The following is an 18,838-nucleotide window of genomic DNA, read 5'->3' on the forward strand; positions in this document are numbered from 1 at the left end:
TCCATCTCTAGTTCTTAGGCTAATGAAAGCCTCATACACTGTAACATTCTATCAACACAGATATTGCTTCCCCAAAAGGAACCAATAAGTTAGTACATTAAAGTGAAAAGAATCCCAGTAACACTAAGCAAAGGCCAGGCAATTAAGAATTGAGCCACTTTAAACTCTGCTGCATCTCTAATTATGATTCAATGTCTCCAAGCCATTTGGATGGAAAAGCTATTCACCATGTAAGGTGTCTCCAAACACTCCCAGATAAAAGTGTAAGTCAGTGGGTCTAATTCACCAGGCCTAATTCAACAGTCCTTTCAACTCGTAGGTCGATACACCTCTTCAGCTAAGATGCAACCTTGCAAATCATACGCAGCATATAATTAAATTTCCATGCTTCTTTTAATGAGCTAAATGGTGAGGAAGTGTTTACTGAGTTTTAGAAAGGCAAATTTCTATTAAGAATATAGGAACTGTTGCACTGGGTCAAATCAAGGGTTCACTACGCCAAACAGTGTCTCCAACTATTGCCAAAACCCAGCACCTCAGGACCAATATAAGTGCAAGGCAAACATACAGTGACACTTCTTTTCAATATTACCCTACAATCACCAGCTTGTTCCTGTAGGGATTTTGCTTTCATACCCTTTTTAAGCAGGCATAAACATCCCAGGACTGGCCTTAACCTTATCTGGCACAAAGTAGCCAATCTGCTTGAGAAGTTAAGGGGACGGATATTAAATTTGAGCTACAGACAGCACTAGTGTTTTGGATCAAACTTCCCCAAAATCTCGAGGTGATCAGTGAATCAAGATGCTTTGATTTGGATCAAATTATTTGAGGTTAGGTTGTTGTGGGGTTTTTTTTTTATATCAAAGCAAAAAGATGGTATCACAGGCAGTACAGTCACAGGCAGTATCTACAAACACCCCAGAGAATACAGACTTCCATTACACTTAACAGTCAAAATAAGGCCAGGATGCTCCCCTAAACACTGATTCAAAGCAAGGGCTTGAACACATGATGCCCATTCTCTCACCTAAGTTTTCCTAAGTATCAAGATAAGAGGAATTTTTGTCTTCTTTTCTATTGAAGCAGTTTAACTGAAATACTAGCTCAAAAGGTGCTGAAGCATAGTGAAAGTATAACAGTGACTCCCCAGTCAAGGAAGAGACACGTGGTTAGAGATCAATCCAATGAAGTCTTGTCATACACAGCAGAAAAGCTTCAATAGGAAAAGACAAACTTTGAATATTCTTGAATAGGAGAAGCCAAACACTCAAATGAGTGCACTCATTACTGGTGAGTGCGTTCAAGAGTTTGGAAAAATCATTACAGTGATTAAAATCACAAAAATTTAATCAGATCCCACACTCAGAAATCCCAGCAAGTGATATACTTGTGTATATAAATAAAATAGCCTATTTACTTTGAACATTTCTGAAATATCTCAATATGCTAAACTTTTTTCCCCATACCAAGTTAATAAAACTATCTATTACAACCACTTGCACTGTGTAGATAATCTAGGTCACTCAAAACTGTTTGGGGCTTTTTTTCCCAAGTAATGAAGTATGTAACCAGCAGTGTTCTTCGCCCTTTGCACTCCTCTGGAACACAAACATCAACAACAGCAGTGAACAATTCAAACTCCTAAGCATCTAAGCACTGTGTAAGTCTGAAGACAGCCTTGTTACCTCAGGAAGAGAAGGAAAACTGAAAATAACTCACTGAGAATTTGACTTGGCAGCTTTCCTCGCCAAGGTAGCAGAGGTCCCCAGAAACATTCGTCTCTAGCCATAGATGCTCTCCATTCACAGCGTTTTCCTGAGAAAATAATGACTGTTAATCTGGTTTGTAAGATTCATCCATATAAGTATAGACAAAGAGAAATTGATTTTCACCACAAATTTAACAAGCAAACAAACAAAAAAAACCCCAACACAGTCACTTGTCGTCTTTTTTCACAACACAGAGCCATAATAGTATTATCCTGGTTGACGCCCCTTGCTTAAAGAACGCTGATGATACAATGAATAATGTGTCACCTATCAGAACTAAAATATTTTTGCGTACAGTTCAGTGAAACTTTGCCCATGTTCTTCCCATATGCTACCAAGTTTAACTGGGACTCAACAGAGATGAAACAAAATCATCGCTACAGGATGTCCAGTTGGAGAAGCCAAAAAAGTTGAGAATTGTGTCCAGAAGTGCAAAATAACATACTGACTATAGCTTTAGTATGGCAGGACAGTTTAGATCATTTCTTTAAAACGGCTGGATCAACGCTGTATGCTTCTGAAAACATTAACAAAACATTAAGTAGCCAGGAGACAGCAGACTTCAGTTTATACCTGAAAGAATGACACATTCAACTGAACACTCTCAACAAAATTGACTTCGCACACTAACAATTAGTAGCAATTAACAGGGTGACATCTGATTTTTCTGACAGCCACATTTGACCATATCCATACTTTAATTCTGCAAAATTCTTGTTCTGAGGAAATCTGGTTGTAGAAAGACTACAGTTTTAACTTGACTGTGATCCTGGCTGGACTAAAAAAACTATGAATTCTATGGTACACTATTTGAGCAAAATGAATAAACGTGATTTCTGTTCAGCCAGAATTAGAGCACGATGGAAAAATGCTTTGACAGTCTCTGACATTTGGTTCCCACACTGCAGAAGTCACAAATGATGACGCTTACCAAACAGATGGCGTCCGACAGCAGGATGCTCCGAAATAGCCATCTTGGTTAAAATAATTTATTTAAAATACCACTGACAGTTTCAGAGTCATGAAATGAGAAAGCTTCTCTTGCCATGTGGATTTCTTAGGTAATGCAGAGAATCAGAAGTTGCAGAATTCTTTGTCTTCCAGAGCACAAGGGCATCAACAATAGCCAACAGCTCTGCAAGTCTGCACATAGTGTCTACCAAAACTATGGTGCTCGCTTCAAATAAGCCAAAGGAACAAGAACAACGTATTGTTTTTTTCTGACGAGAGGTCTACCTGTCCACAGGTCTTACTTCATCAGAAATGTTCCCATTCATATCAGACTCTGCATTACTCCTCACCTGGGGATGGATGAAACTTAGATGCCAATTTGGAATGGATTCTCATCCTGTTGGCTGTGACAAGTGAGACTTGGGTTACAGTCTACTGTCATTACACTCTGATTAAACATCATTAAGTGGCACACTATTCTATACCTCCATTTCTCCTGATCCTTTTGTCTGCCAGTCCACCGGAACTGTAGACTTCCTAGGACAGAGAAGTTCCTAAACTGTACAGTTCAGTGCATGATAGCTTAGGTGAGGCTTTTCAGCACTTTTATAATGCAAAATAGCTTTTAAGGATTTGAATTAGCTAAATAAATTCTTCAAGCCTTTATCAGATGGTAAATTATCCAGATTGTAAATTCTCTTTCTTCAAGTTTATCCTTATATTAAAGTAATATTCTCTGGCAAGGACTATATAAGTTTTATAGCACTTCATGGAACACTAGCTACATCATACTAATAAAATTACTATGACCGTAGTATTGACCAACATATTAACATCCTGCCTAGTTTATAAGGAGCCAGACAAGAGGACTAAAGCAGGAGGATATGAGCCCATCAAAGAGTGTTTGATCTGAGCACATTTTCTGTGGATGAAACAATACAAACTCAGCATTATAACCCAGAGCTAAATTTTATAGATCATAAAAAGTGTTCAGAAAGGATCAACAATGAAAGCTAGGTAAGAAAACACACAGCTTCTGTGATGTATTTTTAATGAGGAATCAAAAGTCCCATTAAAACCATGGATTAAATATCCCTTCATTCAGACCATGTCCACATAACTCACCATCCAGAATTTCTAAAGATAAAGTGGCCTATTTCCACAACCTACTTTAGACTGACTGTTTCAGTCTGTATCACAGATTCACATTTACATCACAGTTTAAATAACATCAGTAAGTAGTCTACAAGAATGACCTTTGTAGTTCACACCACGATAGAGTTTTGACAAGACTAGATAATAAAAATGTAAATAACCTGATCTGGAATAAGTGGCAGACCTCCAGACACCTACTGCCACAAATAATTTCACAGCACTGTATGTGATAACTCACAATTTCATTTCTAAAAAACTGACATTTGAAAAACCTTTCATGCTGAATAAGAGCAAAGAGCTGAGATTTCCCAAGATGAAATGCCCTCCCTCAAAAAGCTTTGCCTGTCAGTTACCTTGTCTCAATAAGATCAAAGGGAATTACTTGAACTCAACTGTTTTAAATTTTACAGGGCACTGTCATTTACAGAATACATTCTGATACCGCTTATGGAAAAATCAAGATGATATAGTCAAAGGAAAATGCTTCAACCTTTTCCAATCAAATTTTTTATCCAATTCTAGTAGAAATCTTGACAAAAATCAATATATTTCTATGAAAAAAAAATTACTTCAGCAACTCTCTATTTTCTACTCCAACATTTACAGGCAGTGTTCCACAATATGCCAGACAAAAGGTTACTCCACCTCCCAACACAAGCTGACAGAGGTCACTTGGACCACCTCTAGCATGAGCTCCTGCTTAACACAAAGCTAAAATACAGTAAAGGCTGCATCTTCACTTGGATATTTTTCCACAAAAGTATTGAGTTCAACAATCTTTTCATAAATAATTTGCGTGTTTTGTTTATTTTGCACTTGATGTCTTTATTTATGTTGGCTTTAGGAGTAAATAGCTAGTAAAAAGCCAGTTGTCCTCTTGATGTCCCTGATCTCTTAGACCATAATCTCACGCTCTTGAGGTTTTCCTCATGCTGGATCCAGCAGCTGTGAAGCTACATATATATCAGTTCAGCTGATGGAAAAAAAAAAAAAAAAAAAAAGATAATTTTTATCTACCAAACCAGCTAGACAAATTAACTCACTCTGACCACAAAACCGCTGGATCCAGTTTAAAGGCAGGTGCAGTGGGATCAATGCTTTTGGTATCAACTTAGTGTTAGAGTGGCTTACTTGATCTGTCAAATCATGCTTTTAGACTGATGCACTTTGCTTTGACTTGCTATGTAGAAAAGGGATAGTGTCCATCATTAAAACAGTCTAATATTCTGCAGTTAAAAAGATAATTAGGAACTCTTTCCTCGCCTGGCTCCCCTCTTGCAAGTGCGTGTACTTGGTGTCCTGTGCAGAGAAAGAACCTCTGCTCACTGAAGTGGAGGCAGCAGGGCTTTCCTGGCAGATGCAGATTGCCTCACAGGGGACACACAAATTCAATATGCTCGCCCAGATTGAGACCTCCCATTTGATTGCTCCGGATCCATTACCTCCTTAATAGCAAACAAAAATAATTTCAGTATAGCAAGTATTCCTTGCATATGAAACAAAAAAACACACACAGTCCCCCCTGAAGTGAAAGAGGAATTCAAGGACTAGGAGTTTGGGAACAACATAATTACACGTACGTGATCATAACTTGCTGTGCACATTTCACTAATGAAACCAGGTTTCTTCACTTAAGTGTCCCAGCATGGTAAAATGACAGAGTAAATGTTACCATTTTTCCAAAGCCCTTAAATATCATCATACCTCACTGTTCAAGCTGTACCTGTGTAACTTTACTTGCTATATCAAGCAGCTATAGATATCCAATCAAATACACCAGTCAGCCCAGCTTTCTAGTTTAAAGGAGCTGTAATTTCAATTGTAATGGAAGGAATGGAGCCCTCTTCCACTCCTACCACGGCTAGCATTCTGCAAAATATTATGTTAGATTGACTTCTAAAATAAGCCATTAATTTTTTTTTCGCTTTGTTAATACTCCACTGATAGAGATGAATCTTCTTACAAATATACATCTGGGTGATTAACTTATGATTGGTGCAAAATAAATGCTCTATGTAAATATAATCAAACTTCTGTAAGCAAAAATCATTAGCTTTAGACCTTTTCTTTATGAGGTCAAGCAGAAACAATTTGTTCAAGCAGAAACAAGTTTGCCAGGATGTTTTTCTTCCCCAAGTGTGTGTCTCTCATGTTTGGCTTGTGTTGTATCCCTAACTTTGAAATGCTGGAGTTTGTAATCTTCTTGTTGCAAACAATAGCAATGACCCAAATGCTTCTCTGCCAATATATAAATTCCCCCAACACCATGCTTTCCAACATCCCTGTATCACTTGCCCACTCCCGTATTTTTAGCTGAACTTTTGAGATTGTTATTACCATCATCTGAAAGAATCTGTACACAGAAGCAGAATAACAATGTTTGTCCTCATGGAGGAGCAATGTTCAGATGCTATCAACTGTGACAATAATTCCCTATGTTCTCATGAACCGTTATTTTAGCTGACGGCAGCTTAAGTTCAGTCCTTTTGGCAGCAAGGGGGAAAAAATATCTATTTTGAAGATGGGCACCTTCTATAATATCACTGCATCTTCTATAGAAATGAAAAAAAACAGAGACGGCCACCATTTTCAAATATAACAGACCCCTTCTATTCTCTTTAGATCTGTCTGGAAAAAGCATTAGTTCTCAAAAAGTAATGAAAAAGAAACTGCAAAATAGGGCTATTGCTCCAGAAAACATTGCTTCAAGTGTCATCCAAAAGCAAAATTACAGCCATTTTTAAGTATGCTTGCACTCATCACTACCTAAGTGGAACTAAAGCCACCAGAGCCTCTACATGGTTTTATGTGATTAATGGAACACCCATACCCCAGGATTCTCCTTTTGTGGGCATCTGATAATGTACCTCTCTTTTCAAGTGAATACTCAGTTCTCAATTACAAAACAGTCTGGCCAACACTCTAATGGAAGGGAAATATCCTTCAGTGTAAAAATCAGTATAGCTTTTAGGAAATGATGATACAGAAGCCAAACCGTTCACGTGGAAAAGAAATGCATTTCCCTAGATGGGAAATATTTCATCATATTTAGAACACACATTACTCTATTAACATGGATGTTAATTATAGTCTAGTATATCACTAGGCACTTATAAACAATTACTGCCCATGAAAGTAAGTGGACAGCACTACTGAGTAATGCCAAAAAGACACAGAATATAATGCAACAGATTAATTGCAAAGTCACATTCACTGACTATAAGCTCACCTCATAGGCCGCCTCACTGTCACTTTATCTAGCCCATGCTCCACCAGTTTGTCTACAAGGATGTTATTTAAGATAGTGTCGAAAGCATGGCAAAAGAGAACACGACAGCCACTACTACTCTGCGCTCAACCACTAAGACAGTTATCTCATTACAGAGGGCTGTTAGGCTGGTCAAGCGTAATATCACCTCCAAAAAAATCATGCTAACTACTTTCAGTAACTTTGTTATCCTTAATATTTTTGGAAATAGCTTCTAGAAGGATTTGCTGCTCCATAACCTTGTCAGTAATCAAAGTATGGATTTCAATCAAGGTATGGATTTCAAATCAAGGATGAATCCAATGGTTGGACTTGATGATCCAGTGGGTCTCTTCCAACCTGGTTATTCTATGATTCTATGATTTTAAGGTAAGGCTGATCACTGAGTAGTTCCCTGGATCCTCTTCCTTGCCCTTCTTGAAGACAGGATTGACATTTGCTTTGTTGCAGTCCTCAGGAACATCCTCTGATCATCTTGACCTTCCAAATATAACAGACTAGCCTTGCAATGATACAAGCATGCATCTCATCAGGTCCCACAGATTTCTCTATATTCAGCCTATTTAAATGCTCCCTGACCTGTTCATTCTTTGCAAAAGGTAAGACTTCCTTGCTTCAGCCACTGGTGTCAGGGGCCTGGGATTTCTGATGGAAGGTCCTAACAATAAAGAGAGAGGTGCAAAAGGAATGAGCACATCAATTTCTCTGTGACCTTTGTCAACAAGTCCCCTGCTCCATTCAGTGGTCGCCTAACATTTTTCCTAGTGTACCTACTGCTGCTGCTATGCCTACAGAAACCTTTCTTTTTGCCCTTCATATTCCTGTGAGATTCAACTTCAGATTGGTTCTAACTTTCCTTACTCCATCCCTGCAAAAATTGTGTAGTGCCCTCTACAATCCTACTGGCTGGCCTGACCCTGCTTCCACCTAGTGTATTGTGCAAGGAGGTTTATTAAATATTTGAGTTTCATCTGGAACTCCTTATGCATCCATTCAGGCCTCCTGACGGTTTTGCATATGAAGACAAACTGTTCTTGAGCCTTAAGGAGGTAGTCTTGGAATAGCAACTAGTTTTCCTGGAGCCCTTTTCAGTCATACATTGCACTTCCAAACAGTTCCTTGCACAGATCAAAGTCTGCTCTCTTTAAGTCCAGGGCTATGATCCTGTTTGCCTTGTTCCCTCTTTACAGAATCTCGAACTCCACAATCTCATCATTACTGCAGGCAAGACTGCCCTGATATTCACTTCCCCCAACTGTTCTTCCTTGGTTTTAAGTATAAAATCCAGAAGAGCATCTCCTCTCATCAGTTTCTCAATCATTTGTGACAGGAAGCCCTCATCAAGGCATTCCACAAACTTCCTGGATTGTTTGCATCCTGTTGATCCTTCAGCAGATATCAGGATGGCTCATGTTGTCCACATGATTACAATAGCCTGCTATTGTAATCATAGCAGGCTACTTCCAGTCGTCTGAAGAAGATCTCATCTTCTGCTTCTTCCTGAACAAGGCATCTGCAGCAGGCAACATTGTCCTGGCAGTCTATCTCGGTTTGCCCTCTAATCTTGATCCATAAGCTCTTTGCAGGCTCATTCTCCATTCCACAGCAGAATTTCAAGTATTCCCACTTCTCTCACATATAAGGAAAAACTCCCCTCCTCACTGTTCTGGCCTGGTTCTTCCTAAAATGTACATATCTATACATTATGCCACTTCAGTCACGTGTGCTATTGCACCCCGTCTTTGTGATCCCACTGAGATGCAATACTCTGATATTTAGTAGAAAGTATAAATAACAACTTATTCCTGCACATTAAAATATTCCATGCAACCAAACAGACCCTCTCAAACAACTAATTTTATAGAAGCAGGTAAAAGTAAAACCTATGAAACTGGTATCATGTATTGCCAAATGCAAATTTTTAACTCCTACTCAAATGCATAGTTTTCTTCTCTTGTTAAGACCTCTAAGATATTTTTGTGTCTTTAATGTATGTAATTTCTCCTCTGAAGAACATTCATCTTGTTCCCAGAGAACTCTCTGCATTCACAGAACAAAAAAGCACAGATCAGTCTAAAGTTTTTTCACTGAACTCCAAGAGCAGAACCTGCATGTCTTCAAATGCCTCTTAATGGATGTTGCTAGAGTTCTATGGCTTGTAGTCATGGGTCATAAATGCTTACTAATGGGAAGACAAGAAGCTAGCGTCAATTATCAAACGCATGATGGACAAATAAAATGAGACAATTTTGGCTCGTGGGAAGCTCAACATACTAATATCCCAGGTGGCTATCAAGATTTTTGTAGGAAAGCAAAAGCTAGTAGGCAGTACTTACAAGGAAATTAGGGTATGACTTCGCACAAAAGCTTATGGTTATTTTCCTTGGAAGCAAACAGCACTATGAAAATATACAAAGATCTAGATCTACAATGGCACACAGGCACAGGATGAGGTGGGTCAGTCTGTACTTACTTGAGAAGTTCAGCTAGAACTGCTTACTTTCTCATTTAACTTGTGGGAGCAATGTCTAAAATGAGGGAGGGTGGGAGAAGAGGCTATGCACAAATATATCACAGGGACTGGCAGTTAAGGCGGTTCCTTTTTGGGAAGATAGACTCTGCATTGCCCTCTGGCTATAACATCACCTACTCCAGAGAATGTATTCTGTATAGCTCTGCAGTGCTAAGATAGCATTAAATTAGACAACAGAAACTACAAATTAACTTGAATTAAGGGTAGCAAATGCGATGAAACTGGGTATTTGTAAGTACATGAGAGAAAAGAAACCTCAGGGATGACAGACAGTAACAACAACAACAATAATAAACCAGTACTGTTTCTTATATAAAGGGTCTTAAGAGACACCAGAATCATCAGCTCCATTTTACAGCTACAGAAGCTAATATACTGAGTGGCAAAACAATTCATCTGAACTTGCTCACAAGGTAAGTGGCAGAGAAAAGAATGGAAATCCCACTCCCTCAAACAGTTCACAAGATCATCCGATAATGGCAAATCACCTGCAAGGGGTTATCAAAACTGGAGACTACAGCCAGGGAATTCTTTCCAGTTGTTACTGTGAAGATAACAAGGAGGAAGCACTTTCTACAGCAAAGGCAAGTGACAACTTGTGTTCATGTCACTTAGACTTTGGAAAGACCTCTCATCATGAGTCGTTGGAGAATCACCCTCAGAAAAACTAAGGAGCAAGATGATATCAATAGAGATGCAACATGCACCGATTAATGCTGCCTTCCAGCAATTAAATATAAAGACTTCCTGTCTACCTCCAATATATCTTAATCCAAATTCTTTTCACTTTACCAAGTACACTTCTGGAATTAAGTATTTAATACTTTGTCACCAAGTCTTCTGCCACATTTAATTGACATTCACTAGCCATTATAAAATTTGGTCCATTTCAGCTTCTTCACACTTCCAAATCACCTCTGTTATCCCTTTTACTTATACTGTGCCTCAGAGCTGCAAAATGCATTTCTCCTCCACATCCACCAGCTACTCTCAGTAACTGGCTGCTCAATTGAGGTTCCTCATAGCCACAGATATCTTCCACTCTGTATTCTGCCCCTTCCCTACATGCCATGAGGTTGCCTCCCTGCTCCAATCGAAATGGTAAATAAAGCAGAAAAAACAATCTTAGAGGCTGGAACAGCTGAGTAATATACCTGGTCAAAAAATCTAAATCATAAGCCAGGTAGTAAAGTGCAAAAACAGACACACAATTAAAACCCACAATATTTAATCAACATTCACCAACCTATGTCAAATTCCATGAGGAACCACCTTGTAAAATGAGTAGAAGACTACCAACTTTGAAGCAGCATAAGTTGTGGTTGGTAGGTTTGGGGTTTAGATTTTTTGCTTTGGGGTTTTGTTATTGTTGTTTCCGAAGTACAATTTTGAAAGGTGTTTAATTTAGTCTGTGCCTTACACCTCACATAAGCGACTGATCCTTCAGATTTCTACTAAACTTTTTTGATGAATCAAAGCAGGCATGTGTTTTAACACCTTACTGAGTATAGAACCTGAGCTTTCCTGAAGGGAAAATTCAAAGTATTCTCCAAAGCTTTTCCAAGAGGATTCTATGTTAGATTTCCATCTAATTTTAACACTCAGTGTTAAAGAAGGGTACTGTAAAGGATCACAGTGAATCTAATCCAGCTTCCTGCAGCACAACCTGTAAAATTCCATCCCCTAAAACTTTAAATGCAACAATTGGATTGAAGCAGAGCATGTCATCAAGAAAGCCACTCTATCTGTGTTCTCTGCCCCAAGAATAGTATAAGTCATATTCTTCAAAATGTAAGTTATCTTTACTTTAAAATCATTTGGATGGCTAGTGCTTTGATACTGCAATGTACTGAGTTCTTTACCACTAGCAGAGAGCAAGAGGTACCATATGTTTTGCTTCAAGTGGGACTTTTGAGTGACCTGCTGGCTTAAGGCTTGAGTTCTTAACATGTACCAGTGCATAACCACATGGATAGTGCATAGGAATGGTTCAAAGCTGTGTCGGAGGGGGTTTAGAGTTGACATTAGGAAATATTACTATACAGATAGAGTAGCGAAACACTGTAACAGGCTTTCCTAGAGAGGTGGTCAATGTCCCATGCCTGTCAGTGTTTAAAAGGCATTCAGACAATGCCTTTAACAGGATGCTTTTGGTCAGCCCTGAAGCAGTCAGGTAGTTGGACTAGATGATTATTGCAGATCCCTTCCAACTGAAACACTCTAGACAGTCCTAAACTGGCCCCTTCTGAACTATCCCACAAACACAAGAGAAGCAAGATGGGGGGGGGGATGGAAACATATGCTCTCTCTGTCTACAACCAAGCTTGGGCTCAGAAGAAATATATCCATATCCATGAAACACTGTGACTAAAGATTTCTTCTGCTTGTTCTACAGACCTAGCCAACTGGACACGTGCCTTCAGCCTTAAATTTTAGCCTACCATGCAGAGGTACCAAACTCTGCTGTGATAAAATCAGGTCACCTTTGGATGGCAGATCTTGTCAAGAAGGCAGCAAGCAAATGTAGCCAGGCAGCTCCCAAGCAGGAAAATCTGAACAGCCCTATCCTATGCTTCTCAAGTCTCCACAAGTTTTCATGTCTCTGCCTTGTGCCTCACTTCATAATACAAGCAGGTTCCTACTAACCCACGGCAATTCTGATAGCAATGCAATGTCTTCTGTTAAGGATGGAGAGAGTACTAACCAGAGATACTACTCAAAGTAACTGTCAAAAAACCCAAACACCTACAGTCCACTCTAAGGCCGCTCTTGGTTCCTTCACAGGTCCATTGGAGACTGCAATGTTGAGGGAATGCACAGGAGCCAAGTGCTGGAGGCCTGACCTGGAGATCGCTTTCCTGCAAAGTGAAAAGAAAAGAAATGTATATAAATTGAATGTATATCCAATACAATTACTCAACATAATGATCCACCCTTTCCCAGAATTCTGAAGAGGCAGTACAGCACCTAATTTCAACTGTGTGAAATGGTGCCTGAATGCTATCTCCTGCTAAAGCAGTTTAGGAAAAGAATAAAGTAATCTGATCACTGAAAATTACTGTTTAATGAAGATCAGTTACTCATCTGGCACTAAGCTGAAATATCAAATCCAGTGGGCTACATATGTTTCTGTTTGCCAGTTTCTGTGGAGTCCTCATTCATTATGCCTATTCCTTATGTATCAGCTGAACATAATGAATTAATTTGCACATAATTCCAAATAGCCATTATTTGAAGAATGGAGTGTGAGTTTATTCAAAAAGCATAATATTTGTTGCTTTTACTTAGTTTATATGCCAGGAAAAGTCATCCATTCAGCATCAGACTCTGCAAAACAAGACATGAGGACATCACTTAATCAGGAAGTGGAGTCATGCACTAACTCTTTTGATCATATTAGCATTTCTTAAAGTATTAGAGTATTAGTATTAAAGTATTATTAGTATTAGACTTCAAAAGTCAGAGGTGGTGACCAGAAGCCCTCCTGGGAGCTTCACAAGTGCTGACAGCGTATCCATTGCCTGTTTCCCCAGCAGTACCCAGCTCTGCCAGAGAAGCCTCAAATAGCGAGCCATCACATCGAAGCAAGCACAATAAGCTGCTGATACAAAGCTTAACTGAACTTCAACAGCAGGTTTCATAAAGCATCATGACGTTATTGCATTGCATATTTTAGCACTTGATGGCAGTGACCAAAACAATCTCACAGCTTTAGCTGCAGGAATTCAGAAGAGAACAAAAACATCTCAAGGAGAGACCTCCTTTTGTAAGCTAAATACATTCATCCCGCACAAAGTGAAATGACAGTCTGTTTGTGTAAAGTGAATTTTTGTGATACTACTCCCACAGTGAGACAGCTATTTATAGCACCTCCTAATCTTACCACTGTCCCAAGGCAATAAAGGTCAATTGAGCCCGTGACGACAATCCAGGTCAACCATATGCTAAATACGTCTTTTCATTGTCCTGAAAATATACAGTTCAATATATATCCACAATAAAGGAGCTTGGAAGCCTCATTGCTCCCAGTGTACACCCTGAAAAATCAAGCGGGCTGAATCGGAATCTCAGAATTCCCTTTCCTGTGTGTAGCAGAAAAAACTTGGCACATTAACATTAGCCTCTGATCACCCAATGCACCCCTTCCAACTAACAAGATGAGCAAGACATTGACATTGAAGAGTTTTCCCAAAATATTTTGCATTTGACTAAAATCCATTAGAGGTAAGGAACCCCAGGAAAAGACACTTACTACATGGCAATCTGTCAGGAGAGAACAATTTAGCTAGAAAGATTTTATGCCATATATGTCAGTACAACATAAGCTACACATCTTCTCAATGACTGGATTAAGGCCTTAAAAAAATAAACCACAAAAAACTACAAAAATACATTTAATTTTTTTTTTTTCCAAAACAGTGTCCAATCTTTGACAGTCTCCTTCCATGCTGTTTTGGGTATCGATTCAGTTATTAGTGCTTCCAAAACACAAAGAGTACCTTCTTGTGCCTATTGATGGTTTATAATATGGTAAATTTGTTTTGGTGAAAATGGGGCAGTATCACATTTTCCGTGCTGCATCACTGACAGTGATAAAGCAAACCTACTTAGTCCTGCCCTCATAACAGAGGAAGATGGCATTCACTTTGTGCAAAGTAGTACTTTAGCAAAGGAAGCTGAATAATAAAACACTAGTAATTAATTATTTGATGAAAAATACCAACATTTTCAGCCAACACAGCTTTCAGCTTATTCCTTATCAAACAATACAGCCTGTGAAGTTGCATGCATCCCCTAAGCGAATTTACTAGTGCAAAGTCTGCAATAAACATTCCTAGGAACAAATTTATTTGCCTTGTCTGAGGACAAGGCTTCCAGCTGGAAGGCGAATTCAGCAGAGACTTAAAAGGTAAATATGCCTAATGAACAGGCACAGACATATCACCGTCAAACTTTGGACAGCATTTCAAGCCAGAATCAGAGATGTGCAAGTCTCCTGCAGGAGGACCTGAGACTTGGCCCATGTTCTTTTAAAAGTGAGCTGAGGCTGATGAGCCTTTTTGGGAAGACTCGGCACAGTTCAGTGCCGTCAGCCTGCCTTTTCTCTGCATGACAAGCTGGATTTATGGCTTTAACTGGAAAGCGAACAAAACACAAGCATGATAATAATGCCTTTTTTCAGGTTCGTTTTAACCTAAAAGCCAAAATTATCTTGGGGATTGCAAATTTACATGAACCAGCCAGAAATAACCCCTAAGCCCAGGGGCAAGCTAAAAATGCCTATTCTTACACAGTTTCTTATCAGATCTCTGCCTCAGAACAGCCAGACGCAGAGTGTTAAAACACACTGCATGCATTGAAGAAACTGTCCCCATTTAAAAACAAAAAAAACCCCAAAAAAAACCAACAAAAAAAATCAGACTAAAGAGCAAACACATGGCCTTCTAATAAGTCGTGAGCTGTATTTTGACAATTACTTTTTCACAAACAGCGATCAGTAATTTGTAGTAGATGTTATAATCAACTTGGTTAACAAACCACTGTTGGGAAAAACGTGCATATAGATGTATATGTCATTAAATATACAACAAAAATATCTGATATTTTTCATTCTGCTGAAAAGTCAGGCGAGACTCAACCTACTTATTAGATCAAAGGATACATATTTGATTAGAGGGGATTTGAGTTTATATCCCAGGCTTTGGCTTTACTGAGCCTTTTCCTCCACCTAAGGCATATATAAATCCTCCAGCGAGTTGTTTAGATGGAATAGTTATGCCTGAATCCTCAAAGACCACAAAGGGCAATTAGTCAATAGTACGCAGCTTATTTAAGCATTAGAAAAAATCTATTTGCAAAAGAAAGAATAAGTTAGTGCTGCATGTGATTAACAGATCCGAGTGCCATTTCAGTTGTCACTAGTGTTAGAGTTGCTGGCTTTCCATGCTGGGGTTATTATCCTACTTTTCACAGGGGCATGCGTTACCATTCAGTTAGTCTCTCAATTGCAAGGTAGAGATATCATAAAAATTCAGACTGGCTTCCACAGATCCTATGGCTAGGATATCTGCCATGGAAGATATTTTAGGGAGTCTTTTCTCAAAGTTAATCCAGAAATTTATTGAGAAAAAGGACAGTCATATGTATAACAATGTTTAAGTTAAAATAGCTCTGCTTGTCTTTGAATATTCAATGTAGATAAAACCTATACCTACCAGCTCTCAGCTTTGCCAATGATGACTTGAAAATCCCTGTACAGAGCCAGACAGAACTTGCACGCTGTATGAACAATTTATATGTACATGTTTGTTTGGAAGTGGTTTTCACTCCTGCAGCTTGGTGCTTAGGAAAGTCATGAACAAAATGTACTGGTTAAACTCTGGCATTATTTGCATTTTCCACACACATTTCCGCTGACTGCACAACACTCCTGCGACCTGCTGTTCCCAGCTTGCCTTCTGGGCATGCAATGTTCTCCTTTTGAGCTGACCACTGAGCAATAACTATTTCGCTGTAGCATCAAGATTCCTAATATTTTTTTTTCATTTGATATAAAAGGAATCAGTTCCAGTCAAATCAAAAGGATTTGTGTACTCCAGTATCCTGTTTCAGTAGCAGGTGTTCAAAGAAGCACTGGAACAAACTGGGTGATCCTTCCCATGGCATACTTCAGTCCCAGTTGCAGTAATCAGTAGTATAAGAACTTCCTGAACTGGAGGCTGCATCCAGATTTTTGAGCTTAATAGCCTGTAATAGCCCTTTACTCTAGGAATGTGTTGGTTCTTCCCTGAACCCATTTGTACTCTTAGTCTCCACAGCAGCCTATGTAATGAGCTCCACAATTTAATTATGGGCAGTGTGAAGTACTTCCTTCTTTCTGTTTTAAAAAGTCTGCTTGATAATTCAATTGGTGTATCATATTGTGAGGAACAGCAAGTAATCATTTGCCTCTCTACACCTTCTGTGATTTTATGAATCGCTATTCAGATACCCCTTCATTCACCCTTCCCCCAGCCAAGCAAAAATGCCCTAGCAAGTTTAGGCTTCTGCTAATACTGAAGCTGTTCAATTTTTGTCAATGTTTTCTAGCTTGATTATAAATTTTTTGAGGTAGGATTGCCAGACAAATATCCAACATCTGGCTGCGCCAGAGGATTATCAGTGATGTTTCTGCATTATTCTTCTGTTCCCTCTCTTCTTCTGAGCCCTCTCCTTGACTTTTTATTGCTGTAAGCACCAAATTCATCATTTCATAGGACTATTTGCAATTATCCAAATTTCCCTTTCCTGAGTGCTAAATGCTTATACGAAGTCCAGACTTTACACCTTTTTTCTTGTCTATGTGCATTATTTTGCCTTCAATCTCACTTTTTTAACCACAATTTGCTGCAGTCATTCAGCATCATGAGATTCTAAAGCAAATTTTCCATAATCAGCCTGTACCCACACCAACCAACTGTGCAGAGCAGCAGCAAGCTTCACCCTCTCACTTTGCTCCCTGGGGGCATCACTGCTCCCACTGCAGACCCCCAGTGGTAAACTCATAGGTAAAACTCTGAAATTCATCCACTGATTGTAAGCCACCCCACTGCTTGCTGAATTTATACTGTTGTTTAACCACATCAAGATTGTCGTTTTTAGCCCTAGTTTCTGAAACAAAAGCTTTTTTCCTACCTCACTGGAAGCTTTCCGTGCACTCCCACAGCCAGACCACCCCAGTTCAGGAGCCTCATGCCTCTACCAGCAACTTCTGCCAGACCCATGAGTCCTGGCTTCCTTAAGAAGAGTTGTGCTGTCTCTCCTCCAGCACATCACATTCAGCTGTACATTTACTAATCATGCATCTTATCAGCAGCTCTACCAGTTTCTCTGACTTGCTTCCAAATTACTCATGAGCATTCTGTGTCCCCTGTGCGACCACCCCACTCCTTTAGGAATGGACCTGGCTTAAGGGAGCCATTATAAAGTCCTATCAGCAACTTATTACTTGAATTCCATCAGAATACTTAGAAAAACTAAATCCTAGTGATTATTTATTAGCCTTTTTGTCAATGTAAGAGGATAAATACCACATCTTTTCTATTTTCCTCAGATTCACCCACGTAAATAGCAGCTCAGCGTAGGACACTCACAGGCACTCTCAGCAGTGAATGCTGATGCAAGAAAGTCACTTAGCACAGGATAAAGTAGATCTTTCAAAACTCATAATGAAATATTTACTTGTGCATCTGTCATTGCCTGCTGCCCAAGAAATCAGGGTATGAAAAAGTAAAGATTCAGGTAGCTTCCCAGCCACCCAACATCAACATCTCCTAGACCCCAACAGATCTTTCTTCCTTCTCTCTCAACCTCTCACCAGAGAGACCAGTTCGATAAAAGCTGCATGGAACCTATTGCATCTCCATGAAACACTGCAGTTCTACACAGCTCAGGCCAGCTTTGATTTCAGCCTCAAGCCAAGCCCGCCTGTACCTAGTAGGTGGCTCAAAGATGGACCTGAAGACAATGAAACATATTCCCACCAGCAGTCTTACCAAGTACTTCAAATAGCAACCTCAGAGCTTAGAGGCGAGTGCAGTACATCAACTCCCTGAGTAAATTCTGGTAGGAGCATACGGATTTATCACATCAAATACCATGTTCAGTGAAAAAGAGCTACCTAGCCTTTCTGTGACCATCTCCTTGAGTAAAGTAACAAATCCAGTAGAGACACAACTAATGCACTGGAATCTTACAAAAGCAAAAAATCTTTGGTTTTTACATGAATTTTCTACAGTATAGAAGGCACCTGAAAGCCTTGATCTAGAAATCTTTAAACCCTTGGGTCAAAATCCCTTGAGTGTGGTTATGGTGGTACAGAGATGCGCATAAGGAAGTTAGAAGCTCACATTTCAAAGATTCCGGAATCAACAGAGTAACTGGGATGATAAAATTTAATCACTGCCTTTCCAAATAAGCAATGAGAAATGCTCTGGGGAACTCTAAGCATAAATGATTTTCAGCTGCATCATAGAATGGACATCAGCATTACAGAAGATTGATAAGGTTTTACTATTTCAGGAAAGCAAAGGAAGTCTGAATGTGAAATATTTTCATGACAATGCATTTGATCCAGACAAAATTCTAGGTTATTCAGAACCTGTGTTTTTTTAGTTCACG

General features: G+C 39.2%; 1 protein-coding gene across 1 annotated transcript in view; it reads right to left on the minus strand.

Annotated features, from left to right (window-relative positions):
- Positions 1 to 18,838, minus strand: part of DGKI (diacylglycerol kinase iota) — a 211,797-nt gene that overhangs the window by 122,704 nt on the left and 70,255 nt on the right. Inside the window, exons 2-3 of the mRNA XM_069859033.1 lie at positions 12,429 to 12,537; positions 1,723 to 1,818 (exon numbers count right to left, since the gene is read on the minus strand). Coding sequence (XP_069715134.1) covers positions 1,723 to 1,818; positions 12,429 to 12,537 — 205 coding nt within the window. The remainder of the gene's footprint in view (positions 1 to 1,722; positions 1,819 to 12,428; positions 12,538 to 18,838) is intronic.

Source organism: Phaenicophaeus curvirostris, chromosome 1 (assembly GCF_032191515.1).
Source record: "Phaenicophaeus curvirostris isolate KB17595 chromosome 1, BPBGC_Pcur_1.0, whole genome shotgun sequence".
Taxonomy (NCBI): domain Eukaryota; kingdom Metazoa; phylum Chordata; class Aves; order Cuculiformes; family Cuculidae; genus Phaenicophaeus; species Phaenicophaeus curvirostris.